The sequence below is a fragment of the Brassica napus genome, unplaced genomic scaffold, assembly GCF_020379485.1.
Source record: "Brassica napus cultivar Da-Ae unplaced genomic scaffold, Da-Ae ScsIHWf_375;HRSCAF=593, whole genome shotgun sequence".
NCBI classification, from domain to species: domain Eukaryota; kingdom Viridiplantae; phylum Streptophyta; class Magnoliopsida; order Brassicales; family Brassicaceae; genus Brassica; species Brassica napus.
In genome coordinates this window covers 16,725-34,075 of record NW_026016455.1, presented here as the reverse complement: position 1 = coordinate 34,075, position 17,351 = coordinate 16,725, and the positions used below count along the sequence as shown (strand labels likewise).

General features: G+C 42.1%; 1 protein-coding gene across 1 annotated transcript; it reads left to right on the top strand.

Moving 5' to 3' along the window:
* Positions 1-4,583: 4,583 nt before the first annotated feature.
* LOC125603677 lies at positions 4,584-14,287 on the top strand (the record flags this gene model as incomplete). Its single annotated transcript, XM_048774539.1, has 4 exons — positions 4,584-4,766; positions 7,298-7,945; positions 9,563-9,745; positions 14,106-14,287. Coding segments are annotated over 4 exons (1,196 nt in total), but the record flags the coding sequence as incomplete, so codon positions are not given.
* Positions 14,288-17,351: the final 3,064 nt, after the last annotated feature.

Here is a 17,351-nt window from a genome sequence, read left to right as displayed (position 1 = left end):
TGATTTGAAAGTGGGATAACTTCTTCATGCCAACTCCTATGAGATTTATTCAACTTCCTGGTGATTCTCCACCACTTTATGTATCCAAATCAAGCTTCTTACAAAGAGATTCATCCTGGTTTGATTGGAACGACGAAGAAGCTGTGCTATTCCCAAACTGGGAAACTGGAATCACCTGATTTGAAAGTGGGATAACTTCTTCATGCCAACTCCTATGAGATTTATTCAACTTCCTGGTGATTCTCCACCACTTTATGTATCCAAATCAAGCTTCTTACAAAGTGATTCATCCTGGTTTGATTGGAACGACGAAGAAGCTGTGCTATTCCCAAACTGGGAAACTGGAATCACCTGATTTGAAAGTGGGATAACTTCTTCATGCCAACTCCTATGAGATTTATTCAACTTCCTGGTGATTCTCCACCACTTTATGTATCCAAATCAAGCTTCTTACAAAGAGATTCATCCTGGTTTGATTGGAACGACGAAGAAGCTGTGCTATTCCCAAACTGGGAAACTGGAATCACCTGATTTGAAAGTGGGATAACTTCTTCATGCCAACTCCTATGAGATTTATTCAACTTCCTGGTGATTCTCCACCACTTTATGTATCCAAATCAAGCTTCTCAAAAAGTGATTCATCCTGGTTTGATTGGAACGACGAAGAAGCTGTGCTATTCCCAAACTGGGAAACTGGAATCACCTGATTTGAAAGTGGGATAACTTCTTCATGCCAACTCCTATGAGATTTATTCAACTTCCTGGTGATTCTCCACCACTTTATGTATCCAAATCAAGCTTCTTACAAAGAGATTCATCCTGGTTTGATTGGAACGACGAAGAAGCTGTGCTATTCCCAAACTGGGAAACTGGAATCACCTGATTTGAAAGTGGGATAACTTCTTCATGCCAACTCCTATGAGATTTATTCAACTTCCTGGTGATTCTCCACCACTTTATGTATCCAAATCAAGCTTCTTACAAAGAGATTCATCCTGGTTTGATTGGAACGACGAAGAAGCTGTGCTATTCCCAAACTGGGAAACTGGAATCACCTGATTTGAAAGTGGGATAACTTCTTCATGCCAACTCCTATGAGATTTATTCAACTTCCTGGTGATTCTCCACCACTTTATGTATCCAAATCAAGCTTCTTACAAAGAGATTCATCCTGGTTTGATTGGAACGACGAAGAAGCTGTGCTATTCCCAACTGGGAAACTGGAATCACCTGATTTGAAAGTGGGATAACTTCTTCATGCCAACTCCTATGAGATTTATTCAACTTCCTGGTGATTCTCCACCACTTTATGTATCCAAATCAAGCTTCTTACAAAGAGATTCATCCTGGTTTGATTGGAACGACGAAGAAGCTGTGCTATTCCCAAACTGGGAAACTGGAATCACCTGATTTGAAAGTGGGATAACTTCTTCATGCCAACTCCTATGAGATTTATTCAACTTCCTGGTGATTCTCCACCACTTTATGTATCCAAATCAAGCTTCTCAACAAGTGATTCATCCTGGTTTGATTGGAACGACGAAGAAGCTGTGCTATTCCCAAACTGGGAAACTGGAATCACCTGATTTGAAAGTGGGATAACTTCTTCATGCCAACTCCTATGAGATTTATTCAACTTCCTGGTGATTCTCCACCACTTTATGTATCCAAATCAAGCTTCTTACAAAGAGATTCATCCTGGTTTGATTGGAACGACGAAGAAGCTGTGCTATTCCCAAACTGGGAAACTGGAATCACCTGATTTGAAAGTGGGATAACTTCTTCATGCCAACTCCTATGAGATTTATTCAACTTCCTGGTGATTCTCCACCACTTTATGTATCCAAATCAAGCTTCTTACAAAGAGATTCATCCTGGTTTGATTGGAACGACGAAGAAGCTGTGCTATTCCCAAACTGGGAAACTGGAATCACCTGATTTGAAAGTGGGATAACTTCTTCATCCCACTCCTATGAGATTTATTCAACTTCCTGGTGATTCTCCACCACTTTATGTATCCAAATCAAGCTTCTCAAAAAGTGATTCATCCTGGTTTGATTGGAACGACGAAGAAGCTGTGCTATTCCCAAACTGGGAAACTGGAATCACCTGATTTGAAAGTGGGATAACTTCTTCATGCCAACTCCTATGAGATTTATTCAACTTCCTGGTGATTCTCCACCACTTTATGTATCCAAATCAAGCTTCTTACAAAGAGATTCATCCTGGTTTGATTGGAACGACGAAGAAGCTGTGCTATTCCCAAACTGGGAAACTGGAATCACCTGATTTGAAAGTGGGATAACTTCTTCATGCCAACTCCTATGAGATTTATTCAACTTCCTGGTGATTCTCCACCACTTTATGTATCCAAATCAAGCTTCTTACAAAGAGATTCATCCTGGTTTGATTGGAACGACGAAGAAGCTGTGCTATTCCCAAACTGGGAAACTGGAATCAACTGATTTGAAAGTGGGATAACTTCTTCATGCCAACTCCTATGAGATTTATTCAACTTCCTGGTGATTCTCCACCACTTTATGTATCCAAATCAAGCTTCTTACAAAGAGATTCATCCTGGTTTGATTGGAACGACGAAGAAGCTGTGCTATTCCCAAACTGGGAAACTGGAATCACCTGATTTGAAAGTGGGATAACTTCTTCATGCCAACTCCTATGAGATTTATTCAACTTCCTGGTGATTCTCCACCACTTTATGTATCCAAATCAAGCTTCTTACAAAGTGATTCATCCTGGTTTGATTGGAACGACGAAGAAGCTGTGCTATTCCCAAACTGGGAAACTGGAATCAACTGATTTGAAAGTGGGATAACTTCTTCATGCCAACTCCTATGAGATTTATTCAATTTCCTGGTGATTCTCCACCACTTTATGTATCCAAATCAAGCTTCTTACAAAGAGATTCATCCTGGTTTGATTGGAACGACGAAGAAGCTGTGCTATTCCCAAACTGGGAAACTGGAATCACCTGATTTGAAAGTGGGATAACTTCTTCATGCCAACTCCTATGAGATTTATTCAACTTCCTGGTGATTCTCTGTTGAGATGAGGTGATGAAGAGTTGATACATGGATAGAGGAAGAGTATTGGGGCAGATGGTAACTTTGGAGTTTTACCACAGTAACTTTAGTTTTACTGGGTAACTAAGTTAAGGCTTAGGAAGTTACCTTGGATCACTTTGGTGAGGAGAAGCACGCCCAAGAGAGGAGTATGGATAAGGGAGGAGCTGTTTGGATAAGGTCTGGTCATAGTTGGAAAGGTAAAGCTACTTTACAGCCTGTCCAAGCATGTGAAGCCTCTTAGCAGCCAGCTAGCCTTGACTTCACATGCTTTGAGTCCCATTTCGAAATCCCCTTTGTATCAGCCTTATCTCTTCATTTATAACTTGTATCTGAGACATTAAATCAATTAATGGAGTTTTGAGTATTCTCTCTATTCTCTCTCTACTTATTATCTTAATCTCTTTAATCTTACACAAAACATTATGATTGTTCTTAAACACACTCTAATACACAAAAGTGTATATGGCATCAGAGCCAGGTTATTAAAAGGGTGGGAGTGTGTTGATCATGCCTAATATGTCATTTAATCACTTGGAGTGTGAGGCTTGCATATTAGGAAAGCATTGTAGGACTGTGTTCCCAACTTCTGAGACTACTTATGAGCATTGTTTTGAATTGATCCACTCGGATGTGTGGACATCTCCATGTGTGTCTAGGGACAGCCAAAAATACTTTGTGACATTCATTGATGAGAAGTCAAAGTATACTTGGCTCACATTGCTTCCATCTAAAGATAGGGTGTTAGAAGCTTTTATAAACTTCCAAGCTTATGTTACTAATCAGTACAATGCTACTGTGAAGGTACTGAGATCAGACAATGGAGGTGAATACATCAGCAATGCCTTCAAGAGTCATCTAGCCAAGCATGAGATTGTGCATCAGACTAGCTGCCCTTATACACCACACAGAATGGTGTAGCTGAGAGGAAGAACATGCACTTAATGGAGGTTGCAAGATCAATGATGTTTCATGCAAATGTCCCAAAACGTTTTTGGAGTGATGTTGTGCAGACTGCTTGCTATCTCATCAACCGGGTTCCAACCAAGATATTGAAGAATCTGTCTCCATTTGAAGTGTTGAACAAGAGCAAACCTTTCATTGATCACCTACGTGTCTTTGGGTGTGTGTGCTATGTCATGGTTTTAGGAGAGCAGAGAAACAAGCTGGAGGCAAAGAGTACTAAGGCTATGTTCATTGGTTACTCTATCACTCAAAAGGGGTACAAGTGCTATGATCCTGAAGCAAGGAGGGTGATGGTATCTAGAGAAGTGAAGTTTGTTGAAACAAAAGGGTATTATGAAGAAAAGAAGTGGGAGGATCTGAAGGATTTATCTCAAGCTCCCTCTAATAAGGCAACAATACTGAGAGTGTTGTTGGAGAAGCTAGGGATAGGTTTATCCCAGGATCAGGAACAGGGGAGGAGAGAGCCTTCTAATCAAGCTGGAGAAGCAGGAAGGACAACTCCTCTTGATCATGAGAGGGGGAATGGATCTGAATCAGGTGAGCAAGAGCAAAACCAAGAAGATTCAGGTCATCATAATCAAGAGGATGATGCTCAGTCTAGTGGAGATGGGCAAGGAGAGTCTACTGGTTCAGGGGAGAGTGTGGCTCAGTCTACTGGTTCAGATGAGAGTGTGGCTCAGTCCACTGGTTCAGAGGAGAGTGGAGCTCAGTCTAGTGAAGGTGTGCAGCAAGAAGCACAAGAAGAAGAACAAGTTCAGGTTTTGCGGAGAAGCACAAGGATAAAGAGGGATGCTTCCAACTGGGTAAACACGAGAGTGTACTACAATGCTCAGGCTGTGGAGCATCCTTCTCAAGCCGTGTGTTCCTTTGCAGAATATCCAGAAGAGCACATGGTGTTTATGTGTAACTTGGATGAGAGTGAGATACCAAGATCTTATGAAGAAGCTATGAAGCACAAGGTTTGGAGAGATTCAGTAGGAGATGAAAGGGATGCAATGATCAGGAATGACACTTGGTATGAGAGTGAGTTACCTAGAGGGAAGAAGGCAGTTTCAAACAGATGGATCTTCACCATCAAATATCTTGCAAATGGGGAGATAGATAGGCACAAGACCAGGCTGGTTGCAAGAGGATTTACACAGACTTATGGAGAAGATTACATTGATACTTTTGCACCAGTGGCCAAGCTTCACACAATTCGAATTGTGTTATCCATTGCAACAAACTTGGAGTGGGATTTGTGGCAGATGGATGTGAAGAATGCTTTCCTGCAAGGTGAGCTAGAAGATGAGGTATATATGCTTCCTCCTCCTGGTCTTGAGCATCTAGTGAAGCCAGGAAATGTTTTGAGATTGAGGAAAGCTATATATGGGTTGAAGCAATCTCCTAGAGCCTGGTACAGGAAGCTGAGTACAACACTCAATGGGAGAGGGTTCAGGAAGTCTGAACTAGATCACACACTCTTCACACTGGTCGGACCATCAGGGATCATTGTGATTCTAGTGTATGTGGATGATTTGGTTATCACAGGAAGTGATAAGGCTGGGATTAAAGCCACTAAAGAGTTTCTCAGGTCAGTATTTGATATCAAAGACTTGGGAGAGATGAAGTATTTCTTGGGGATTGAGATATGCAGATCGAAGGAGGGTTTGTTCATGTCACAAAGGAAGTATGCAATGGATATGCTGAAGGAAACTGATGTGCTTGGAGGAAAGATAGCTAAGACACCTCTTGAGGAGGGGTATAAGGTCTTGCGTGAGGGGGAGGTTGAAGAGAACCAGTTGTTTGAGGATGCTAAGCTGTATAGGAGGATGGTTAATAAGCTGATCTACTTGACGATTACAAGACCTGATATATGCTTTGCAGTGAATCAAGTGAGCCAGCATATGCAGGCACAAAGGTTCATCATTGGAAGATGGTTGATAGGATACTGAGGTATTTGAGTGGCACGTCTGGTCAAGGAGTTTGGATGGGTTGTAATGGCAGTACAGAAGTGGTTGGATATTGTGATGCTGATTGGGAAGGAGATAGAGTGGACAGGAGATCAACTACTGGGTATTGTACATTCATTGGAGGGAACTTGGTCACTTGGAAGAGTAAGAAGCAGAAGGTTATCTCCTGTTCAAGTGCTGAAGCTGAGTATAGAGCCATGTTGAAGCTGACAAACGAGTTGGTGTGGATCAAGGGGATCTTAAAGCATTTGGAGATTGAGCAGAGTACTCCTATGACAATGCATTGTGACAATCATGCAGCTATCCACATTGCTTCTAACTCAGTCTTTCATGAGAGGACGAAGCATATAGAAGTTGATTGCCACAAGGTAAGGCAGATGATTATACTTGGAGTGATATTGCCATGTTATACAAGAAGTGAAGATCAGCTTGCAGATGTGTTTACTAAGGCAGCGAGATTAAAGACAATGGAGTCCATACTATCAAGACTTGGACTCATTGATCTTACTCCTAGGAGCTGAGCCCCTTAACCATGGAGTCTCCACTCTTTTTCCCTCATCAAGGTTTTATCCCATTGGGTTTTCCTTGGTGAGGTTTTTAATGAGGGAGGTCTTCATGGTTTCCAAGCTTGACTTGTCCTACATGGTCAAGCTTGAGGGGGAGTGTTGAGATGAGGTGATGAAGAGTTGATACATGGATAGAGGAAGAGTATTGGGGCAGATGGTAACTTTGGAGTTTTACCACAGTAATTTTAGTTTTACTGTTGTAACTAAGTTAAAGGCTTAGGAAGTTACCTTGGATCACTTTGGTGAGGAGAAGCACGCCCAAGAGGAGTATGGATAAGGGAGGAGCTGTTTGGATAAGGTCTGGTCATAGTTGGAAAGGTAAAGCTACTTTACAGCCTGTCCAAGCATGTGAAGCCTCTTAGCAGCCAGCTAGCCTTGACTTCACATGCTTTGAGTCCCATTTCGAAATCCCCTTTGTATCAGCCTTATCTCTTCATTTATAACTTGTATCTGAGACATTAAATCAATTAATGGAGTTTTGAGTATTCTCTCTATTCTCTCTCTACTTATTATCTTAATCTCTTTAATCTTACACAAAACATTATGATTGTTCTTAAACACACTCTAATACACAAAAGTGTATATGGCATCAGAGCCAGGTTATTAAAAGGGTGGGAGTGTGTTATTCTTATTTTTAAAAATCTGGGGTTTGTGTTCTTGAGCTGTTCTTGGTGTTCTTGAGTGTTCTTGGTGGTTTTTGAGCTATGTTCTTCATCTGATGGGTTTGATTGAGGGCATCTGATGGAATCAAACGACTTTAGCAGAGAGATGAAGACAAGATCAAGTTATCAAGTGAAGAAAGGGAGAGAAAACGAGTGGATCTGGTCAGATTGGGTGAAAACAGTTTTTGGAAGCTGTGGGATTTGGAGTAATCAGATAAAGGAAGAACCTTTAAAGGAGTTGGTTATTTTTGAAGATGAAGCTGTTCAAGAGATCACTAGAAAGAGTGGGATTGAAGCAGCTAGTGAAGAAAGGTCCAAACTTGTGAAGGGCAGTGAGGACAAGAGAGTGATCCGTGACTGGAAACAAGGAAAGGATGAGCTTTATCAGCTTGTGGGAAGGCTGAAAGAAGTGTGGCTGAAGCTTACAGCAAGGCCAGAGGTAATTCAAGAAAGGAGAGAACAAGATGTTATCTTTAACTTTCTTGTGAATGAGATGTGTGAGCTTGTTCAATACATTTGTGATGTGTGTGAGAAGAACAAGAAGTCAATTCAGTGGAAGGGTGTTACAAACTGTAAGAAGGGAAGGTTGAGAAAGCTTTCCAAAGTATGGTTCATGAGGAGAAAGGCTTGGAGGAAGGACAGTGAGTCTGGTTATCTGAGTGACAAGATGAGCTTGAAGATGATCAAGGAGGCTGCGCAACTAGTGGTGAGAGGAGAGTGTTCTTACTCAGCCTACATGGGTGAATCAGTAGAAGACAGTGTGGTGTTAAGAGAGCAGAAGAAAGAGGGTGGAGCTGATGATTGCATCACCAGGAAGAAGTGGAGAGTGTTCATGGAACATGTACAAGCTTTAGCAGCAAGCAAGAAACATGGTGTACAATCCGGAACTCCTAAACCCATTGTGATTGATTCTGGAGCAAGCCATCATATGATCAGTGATAGGAGACTTATAAGTGAGATCAAGGCTGCAACAGGGAGTGTTATGATAGCTAATGGTGCTATGATCCCAATAGAAGGAGTGGGAAAGCTCAAACTGTTTGAGAAGGACACAACGGCCTTCTACATGCCCCGGTTCACTTCAAATCTGTTATCTGTGAAGAAAGCTACCATTGATCTTGATTGTCAAGTAGTATTCAGACCTGATGAAGTGGAGTTTCAAGATTTGAAGACTGGGAGAGTTATTGGCAGAGGGGACAGCAAGAATCAGCTATACCATCTTCAAATGGCTAAGAATTCTAAACCCTTTGATTCTGTGTGCTTACGTAATGCTGTTGATAGGTGTGATAGTATGACTTGGCATGCTAGATTGGGACATCCTCATGCTCGTGCAATTGAATTGATCATGCCTAATATGTCATTTAATCACTTGGAGTGTGAGGCTTGCATATTAGGAAAGCATTGTAGGACTGTGTTCCCAACTTCTGAGACTACTTATGAGCATTGTTTTGAATTGATCCACTCGGATGTGTGGACATCTCCATGTGTGTCTAGGGACAGCCAAAAATACTTTGTGACATTCATTGATGAGAAGTCAAAGTATACTTGGCTCACATTGCTTCCATCTAAAGATAGGGTGTTAGAAGCTTTTATAAACTTCCAAGCTTATGTTACTAATCAGTACAATGCTACTGTGAAGGTACTGAGATCAGACAATGGAGGTGAATACATCAGCAATGCCTTCAAGAGTCATCTAGCCAAGCATGAGATTGTGCATCAGACTAGCTGCCCTTATACACCACAACAGAATGGTGTAGCTGAGAGGAAGAACATGCACTTAATGGAGGTTGCAAGATCAATGATGTTTCATGCAAATGTCCCAAAACGTTTTTGGAGTGATGTTGTGCAGACTGCTTGCTATCTCATCAACCGGGTTCCAACCAAGATATTGAAGAATCTGTCTCCATTTGAAGTGTTGAACAAGAGCAAACCTTTCATTGATCACCTACGTGTCTTTGGGTGTGTGTGCTATGTCATGGTTTTAGGAGAGCAGAGAAACAAGCTGGAGGCAAAGAGTACTAAGGCTATGTTCATTGGTTACTCTATCACTCAAAAGGGGTACAAGTGCTATGATCCTGAAGCAAGGAGGGTGATGGTATCTAGAGAAGTGAAGTTTGTTGAAACAAAAGGGTATTATGAAGAAAAGAAGTGGGAGGATCTGAAGGATTTATCTCAAGCTCCCTCTAATAAGGCAACAATACTGAGAGTGTTGTTGGAGAAGCTAGGGATAGGTTTATCCCAGGATCAGGAACAGGGGAGGAGAGAGCCTTCTAATCAAGCTGGAGAAGCAGGAAGGACAACTCCTCTTGATCATGAGAGGGGGAATGGATCTGAATCAGGTGAGCAAGAGCAAAACCAAGAAGATTCAGGTCATCATAATCAAGAGGATGATGCTCAGTCTAGTGGAGATGGGCAAGGAGAGTCTACTGGTTCAGGGGAGAGTGTGGCTCAGTCTACTGGTTCAGATGAGAGTGTGGCTCAGTCCACTGGTTCAGAGGAGAGTGGAGCTCAGTCTAGTGAAGGTGTGCAGCAAGAAGCACAAGAAGAAGAACAAGTTCAGGTTTGCGGAGAAGCACAAGGATAAAGAGGGATGCTTCCAACTGGGTAAACACGAGAGTGTACTACAATGCTCAGGCTGTGGAGCATCCTTCCCAAGCCGTGTGTTCCTTTGCAGAATATCCAGAAGAGCACATGGTGTTTATGTGTAACTTGGATGAGAGTGAGATACCAAGATCTTATGAAGAAGCTATGAAGCACAAGGTTTGGAGAGATTCAGTAGGAGATGAAAGGGATGCAATGATCAGAAATGACACTTGGTATGAGAGTGAGTTACCTAGAGGGAAGAAGGCAGTTTCAAACAGATGGATCTTCACCATCAAATATCTTGCAAATGGGGAGATAGATAGGCACAAGACCAGGCTGGTTGCAAGAGGATTTACACAGACTTATGGAGAAGATTACATTGATACTTTTGCACCAGTGGCCAAGCTTCACACAATTCGAATTGTGTTATCCATTGCAACAAACTTGGAGTGGGATTTGTGGCAGATGGATGTGAAGAATGCTTTCCTGCAAGGTGAGCTAGAAGATGAGGTATATATGCTTCCTCCTCCTGGTCTTGAGCATCTAGTGAAGCCAGGAAATGTTTTGAGATTGAGGAAAGCTATATATGGGTTGAAAGCAATCTCCTAGAGCCTGGTACAGGAAGCTGAGTACAACACTCAATGGGAGAGGGTTCAGGAAGTCTGAACTAGATCACACACTCTTCACACTGGTCGGACCATCAGGGATCATTGTGATTCTAGTGTATGTGGATGATTTGGTTATCACAGGAAGTGATAAGGCTGGGATTAAAGCCACTAAAGAGTTTCTCAGGTCAGTATTTGATATCAAAGACTTGGGAGAGATGAAGTATTTCTTGGGGATTGAGATATGCAGATCGAAGGAGGGTTTGTTCATGTCACAAAGGAAGTATGCAATGGATATGCTGAAGGAAACTGATGTGCTTGGAGGAAAGATAGCTAAGACACCTCTTGAGGAGGGGTATAAGGTCTTGCGTGAGGGGGAGGTTGAAGAGAACAGTTGTTTGAGGATGCTAAGCTGTATAGGAGGATGGTTAATAAGCTGATCTACTTGACGATTACAAGACCTGATATATGCTTTGCAGTGAATCAAGTGAGCCAGCATATGCAGGCACCAAAGGTTCATCATTGGAAGATGGTTGATAGGATACTGAGGTATTTGAGTGGCACGTCTGGTCAAGGAGTTTGGATGGGTTGTAATGGCAGTACAGAAGTGGTTGGATATTGTGATGCTGATTGGGAAGGAGATAGAGTGGACAGGAGATCAACTACTGGGTATTGTACATTCATTGGAGGGAACTTGGTCACTTGGAAGAGTAAGAAGCAGAAGGTTATCTCCTGTTCAAGTGCTGAAGCTGAGTATAGAGCCATGTGAAGCTGACAAACGAGTTGGTGTGGATCAAGGGGATCTTAAAGCATTTGGAGATTGAGCAGAGTACTCCTATGACAATGCATTGTGACAATCATGCAGCTATCCACATTGCTTCTAACTCAGTCTTTCATGAGAGGACGAAGCATATAGAAGTTGATTGCCACAAGGTAAGGCAGATGATTATACTTGGAGTGATATTGCCATGTTATACAAGAAGTGAAGATCAGCTTGCAGATGTGTTTACTAAGGCAGCGAGGATAAAGACAATGGAGTCCATACTATCAAGACTTGGACTCATTGATCTTACTCCTAGGAGCTGAGCCCTTAACCATGGAGTCTCCACTCTTTTTCCCTCATCAAGGTTTTATCCCAGGTTTTCCTGGTGAGGGTTTTAATGAGGGAGGTCTTCATGGTTTCCAAGCTTGACTTGTCCCTACATGGTCAAGCTTGAGGGGGAGTGTTGAGATGAGGTGATGAAGGTTGATACATGGATAGAGGAAGAGTATTGGGGCAGATGGTAACTTTGGAGTTTTACCACAGTAATTTTAGTTTTACTGTTGTAACTAAGTTAAAGGCTTAGGAAGTTACCTTGGATCACTTTGGTGAGGAGAAGCACGCCCAAGAGGAGTATGGATAAGGGAGGAGCTGTTTGGATAAGGTCTGGTCATAGTTGGAAAGGTAAAGCTATTACAGCCTGTCCAAGCATGTGAAGCCTCTTAGCAGCCAGCTAGCTTGACTTCACATGCTTTGAGTCCCATTTCGAAATCCCCTTTGTATCAGCCTTATCTCTTCATTTATAACTTGTATCTGAGCATTAAATCAATTAATGGAGTTTTGAGTATTCTTCTCTATTCTCTCTCTACTATTATCTTAATCTCTTTAATCTTACACAAAACATTATGATTGTTCTTAAACACACTCTAATACACAAAAGTGTATATGGCATCAGAGCCAGGTTATTAAAAGGGTGGGAGTGTGTTATTCTTATTTTTAAAATCGGGTGGTTTGTGTTCTTGAGCTTGTTCTTGGTGTTCTTGAGTGTTTCTTGGTGTTTTTTGAGCTATGTTCTTCATCTGATGGGTTTGATGAGGGCAATCTGAGGGAATCAACGACTTGTGATGTGTGTGAGAAGAACAAGAATCAATTCAGTGGAAAGGGTGTTACAACGGTAAGAAGAAGGGAAGGTTGAGAAAGCTTTCCAAAGTATGGTTCATGAGGAGAAAGGTTGGAGGAAGGACAGTGAGTCTGGTTATCTGAGTGACAAGATGAGCTTGAAGATGATCAAGGAGGCTGCGCAACTAGTGGTGAGAGGAGAGTGTCTTACTCAGCCTACATGGGTGAATCAGTAGAAGACAGTGTGGTGTTAAGAGAGCAGAAGAAGAGGGTGGAGCTGATGATTGCATCACCAGGAAGAAGTGGAGAGTGTTCATGGAACATGTACAAGCTTTAGCAGCAAGCAAGAAACATGGTGTACAATCCGGAACTCCTAAACCCATTGTGATTGATTCTGGAGCAAGCCATCATATGATCAGTGATAGGAGACTTATAAGTGAGATCAAGGCTGCAACAGGGAGTGTTATGATAGCTAATGGTGCTATGATCCCAATAGAAGGAGTGGGAAAGCTCAAACTGTTTGAGAAGGACACAACGGCCTTCTACATGCCCCGGTTCACTTCAAATCTGTTATCTGTGAAGAAAGCTACCATTGATCTTGATTGTCAAGTAGTATTCAGACCTGATGAAGTGGAGTTTCAAGATTTGAAGACTGGGAGAGTTATTGGCAGAGGGGACAGCAAGAATCAGCTATACCATCTTCAAATGGCTAAGAATTCTAAACCCTTGATTCTGTGTGCTTACGTAATGCTGTTGATAGGTGTGATAGTATGACTTGGCATGCTAGATTGGGACATCCTCATGCTCGTGCAATTGAATTGATCATGCCTAATATGTCATTTAATCACTTGGAGTGTGAGGCTTGCATATTAGGAAAGCATTGTAGGACTGTGTTCCCAACTTCTGAGACTACTTATGAGCATTGTTTTGAATTGATCCACTCGGATGTGTGGACATCTCCATGTGTGTCTAGGGACAGCCAAAAATACTTTGTGACATTCATTGATGAGAAGTCAAAGTATACTTGGCTCACATTGCTTCCATCTAAAGATAGGGTGTTAGAAGCTTTTATAAACTTCCAAGCTTATGTTACTAATCAGTACAATGCTACTGTGAAGGTACTGAGATCAGACAATGGAGGTGAATACATCAGCAATGCCTTCAAGAGTCATCTAGCCAAGCATGGATTGTGCATCAGACTAGCTGCCCTTATACACCACAACAGAATGGTGTAGCTGAGAGGAAGAACATGCACTTAATGGAGGTTGCAAGATCAATGATGTTTCATGCAAATGTCCCAAAACGTTTTGGAGTGATGTTGTGCAGACTGCTTGCTATCTCATCAACCGGGTTCCAACCAAGATATTGAAGAATCTGTCTCCATTTGAAGTGTTGAACAAGAGCAAACCTTTCATTGATCACCTACGTGTCTTTGGGTGTGTGTGCTATGTCATGGTTTTAGGAGAGCAGAGAAACAAGCTGGAGGCAAAGAGTACTAAGGCTATGTTCATTGGTTACTCTATCACTCAAAAGGGGTACAAGTGCTATGATCCTGAAGCAAGGAGGGTGATGGTATCTAGAGAAGTGAAGTTTGTTGAAACAAAAGGGTATTATGAAGAAAAGAAGTGGGAGGATCTGAAGGATTTATCTCAAGCTCCCTCTAATAAGGCAACAATACTGAGAGTGTTGTTGGAGAAGCTAGGGATAGGTTTATCCCAGGATCAGGAACAGGGGAGGAGAGAGCCTTCTAATCAAGCTGGAGAAGCAGAAGGACAACTCCTCTTGATCATGAGAGGGGGAATGGATCTGAATCAGGTGAGCAAGAGCAAAACCAAGAAGATTCAGGTCATCATAATCAAGAGGATGATGCTCAGTCTAGTGGAGATGGGCAAGGAGAGTCTACTGGTTCAGGGGAGAGTGGGCTCAGTCTACTGGTTCAGATGAGAGTGTGGCTCAGTCCACTGGTTCAGAGGAGAGTGGAGCTCAGTCTAGTGAAGGTGTGCAGCAAGAAGCACAAGAAGAAGAACAAGTTCAGGTTTTGCGGAGAAGCACAAGGATAAAGAGGGATGCTTCCAACTGGGTAAACACGAGAGTGTACTACAATGCTCAGGCTGTGGAGCATCCTTCTCAAGCCGTGTGTTCCTTTGCAGAATATCCAGAAGAGCACATGGTGTTTATGTGTAACTTGGATGAGATGAGATACCAAGATCTTATGAAGAAGCTATGAAGCACAAGGTTTGGAGAGATTCAGTAGGAGATGAAAGGGATGCAATGATCAGGAATGACACTTGGTATGAGAGTGAGTTACCTAGAGGGAAGAAGGCAGTTTCAAACAGATGGATCTTCACCATCAAATATCTTGCAAATGGGGAGATAGATAGGCACAAGACCAGGCTGGTTGCAAGAGGATTTACACAGACTTATGGAGAAGATTACATTGATACTTTTGCACCAGTGGCCAAGCTTCACACAATTCGAATTGTGTTATCCATTGCAACAAACTTGGAGTGGGATTTGTGGCAGATGGATGTGAAGAATGCTTTCCTGCAAGGTGAGCTAGAAGATGAGGTATATATGCTTCCTCCTCCTGGTCTTGAGCATCTAGTGAAGCCAGGAAATGTTTTGAGATTGAGAAAGCTATATATGGGTTGAAGCAATCTCCTAGAGCCTGGTACAGGAAGCTGAGTACAACACTCAATGGGAGAGGGTTCAGGAAGTCTGAACTAGATCACACACTCTTCACACTGGTCGGACCATCAGGGATCATTGTGATTCTAGTGTATGTGGATGATTTGGTTATCACAGGAAGTGATAAGGCTGGGATTAAAGCCACTAAAGAGTTTCTCAGGTCAGTATTTGATATCAAAGACTTGGGAGAGATGAAGTATTTCTTGGGGATTGAGATATGCAGATCGAAGGAGGGTTTGTTCATGTCACAAAGGAAGTATGCAATGGATATGCTGAAGGAAACTGATGTGCTTGGAGGAAAGATAGCTAAGACACCTCTTGAGGAGGGGTATAAGGTCTTGCGTGAGGGGGAGGTTGAAGAGAACCAGTTGTTTGAGGATGCTAAGCTGTATAGGAGGATGGTTAATAAGCTGATCTACTTGACGATTACAAGACCTGATATATGCTTTGCAGTGAATCAAGTGAGCCAGCATATGCAGGCACCAAAGGTTCATCATTGGAAGATGGTTGATAGGATACTGAGGTATTTGAGTGGCACGTCTGGTCAAGGAGTTTGGATGGGTTGTAATGGCAGTACAGAAGTGGTTGGATATTGTGATGCTGATTGGGAAGGAGATAGAGTGGACAGGAGATCAACTACTGGGTATTGTACATTCATTGGAGGGAACTTGGTCACTTGGAAGAGTAAGAAGCAGAAGGTTATCTCCTGTTCAAGTGCTGAAGCTGAGTATAGAGCCATGTTGAAGCTGACAAACGAGTTGGTGTGGATCAAGGGGATCTTAAAGCATTTGGAGATTGAGCAGAGTACTCCTATGACAATGCATTGTGACAATCATGCAGCTATCCACATTGCTTCTAACTCAGTCTTTCATGAGAGGACGAAGCATATAGAAGTTGATTGCCACAAGGTAAGGCAGATGATTATACTTGGAGTGATATTGCCATGTTATACAAGAAGTGAAGATCAGCTTGCAGATGTGTTTACTAAGGCAGCGAGATTAAAGACAATGGAGTCCATACTATCAAGACTTGGACTCATTGATCTTACTCCTAGGAGCTGAGCCCCTTAACCATGGAGTCTCCACTCTTTTTCCCTCATCAAGGTTTTATCCCATTGGGTTTTCCTTGGTGAGGTTTTTAATGAGGGAGGTCTTCATGGTTTCCAAGCTTGACTTGTCCTACATGGTCAAGCTTGAGGGGGAGTGTTGAGATGAGGTGATGAAGAGTTGATACATGGATAGAGGAAGAGTATTGGGGCAGATGGTACTTTGGAGTTTTACCACAGTAATTTAGTTTTACTGTTTGTAACTAAGTTAAAGGCTTAGGAAGTTACCTGGATCACTTTGGTGAGGAGAAGCACGCCCAAGAGGAGTATGGATAAGGGAGGAGCTGTTTGGATAAGTCTGGTCATAGTTGGAAAGGTAAAGCTACTTTACAGCCTGTCCAAGCATGTGAAGCCTCTAGCAGCCAGCTAGCCTTGACTTCACATGCTTTGAGTCCCATTTCGAAATCCCCTTTGTATCAGCCTTATCTCTTCATTTATAACTTGTATCTGAGACATTAAATCAATTAATGGAGTTTTGAGTATTCTCTCTATTCTCTCTCTACTTATTCTCTTAATCTCTTTAATCTTACACAAAACATTCTGATTGTTCTTAAACACACTCTAATACACAAAAGTGTATATTCTCCACCACTTTATGTATCCAAATCAAGCTTCTTAAAAAGAGATTCATCCTGGTTTGATTGGAACGACGAAGAAGCTGTGCTATTCCCAAACTGGGAAACTGGAATCACCTGATTTGAAAGTGGGATAACTTCTTCATCCCAAGTCCTATGAGATTTATTCAACTTCCTGGTGATTCTCCACCACTTTATGTATCCAAATCAAGCTTCTTACAAGGAGATTCATCCTGGTTTGATTGGAACGACGAAGAAGCTGTGCAATTCCCAAACTGGGAAACTGGAATCACCTGATTTGAAAGGGGGATAACTTCTTCATGCCAACTCCTATGAGATTTATTCAACTTCCTGGTGATTCTCCACCACTTTATGTATCCAAATCAAGCTTCTTACAAAGAGATTCATCCTGGTTTGATTGGAACGGCGAAGAAGCTGTGCTATTCCCAAACTGGGAAACTGGAATCACCTGATTTGAAAGTGGGATAACTTCTTCATCCCAACTCCTATGAGATTTATTCAACTTCCTGGTGATTCTCCACCACTTTATGTATCCAAATAAAGCTTCTTACAAAGAGATTCATCCTGGTTTGATTGGAACGACGACGAAGCTGTTCTATTACCAAACTGGGAAACTGGAATCAACTGATTTGAAAGTGGGATAACTTCTTCATGCCAACTCCTATGAGATTT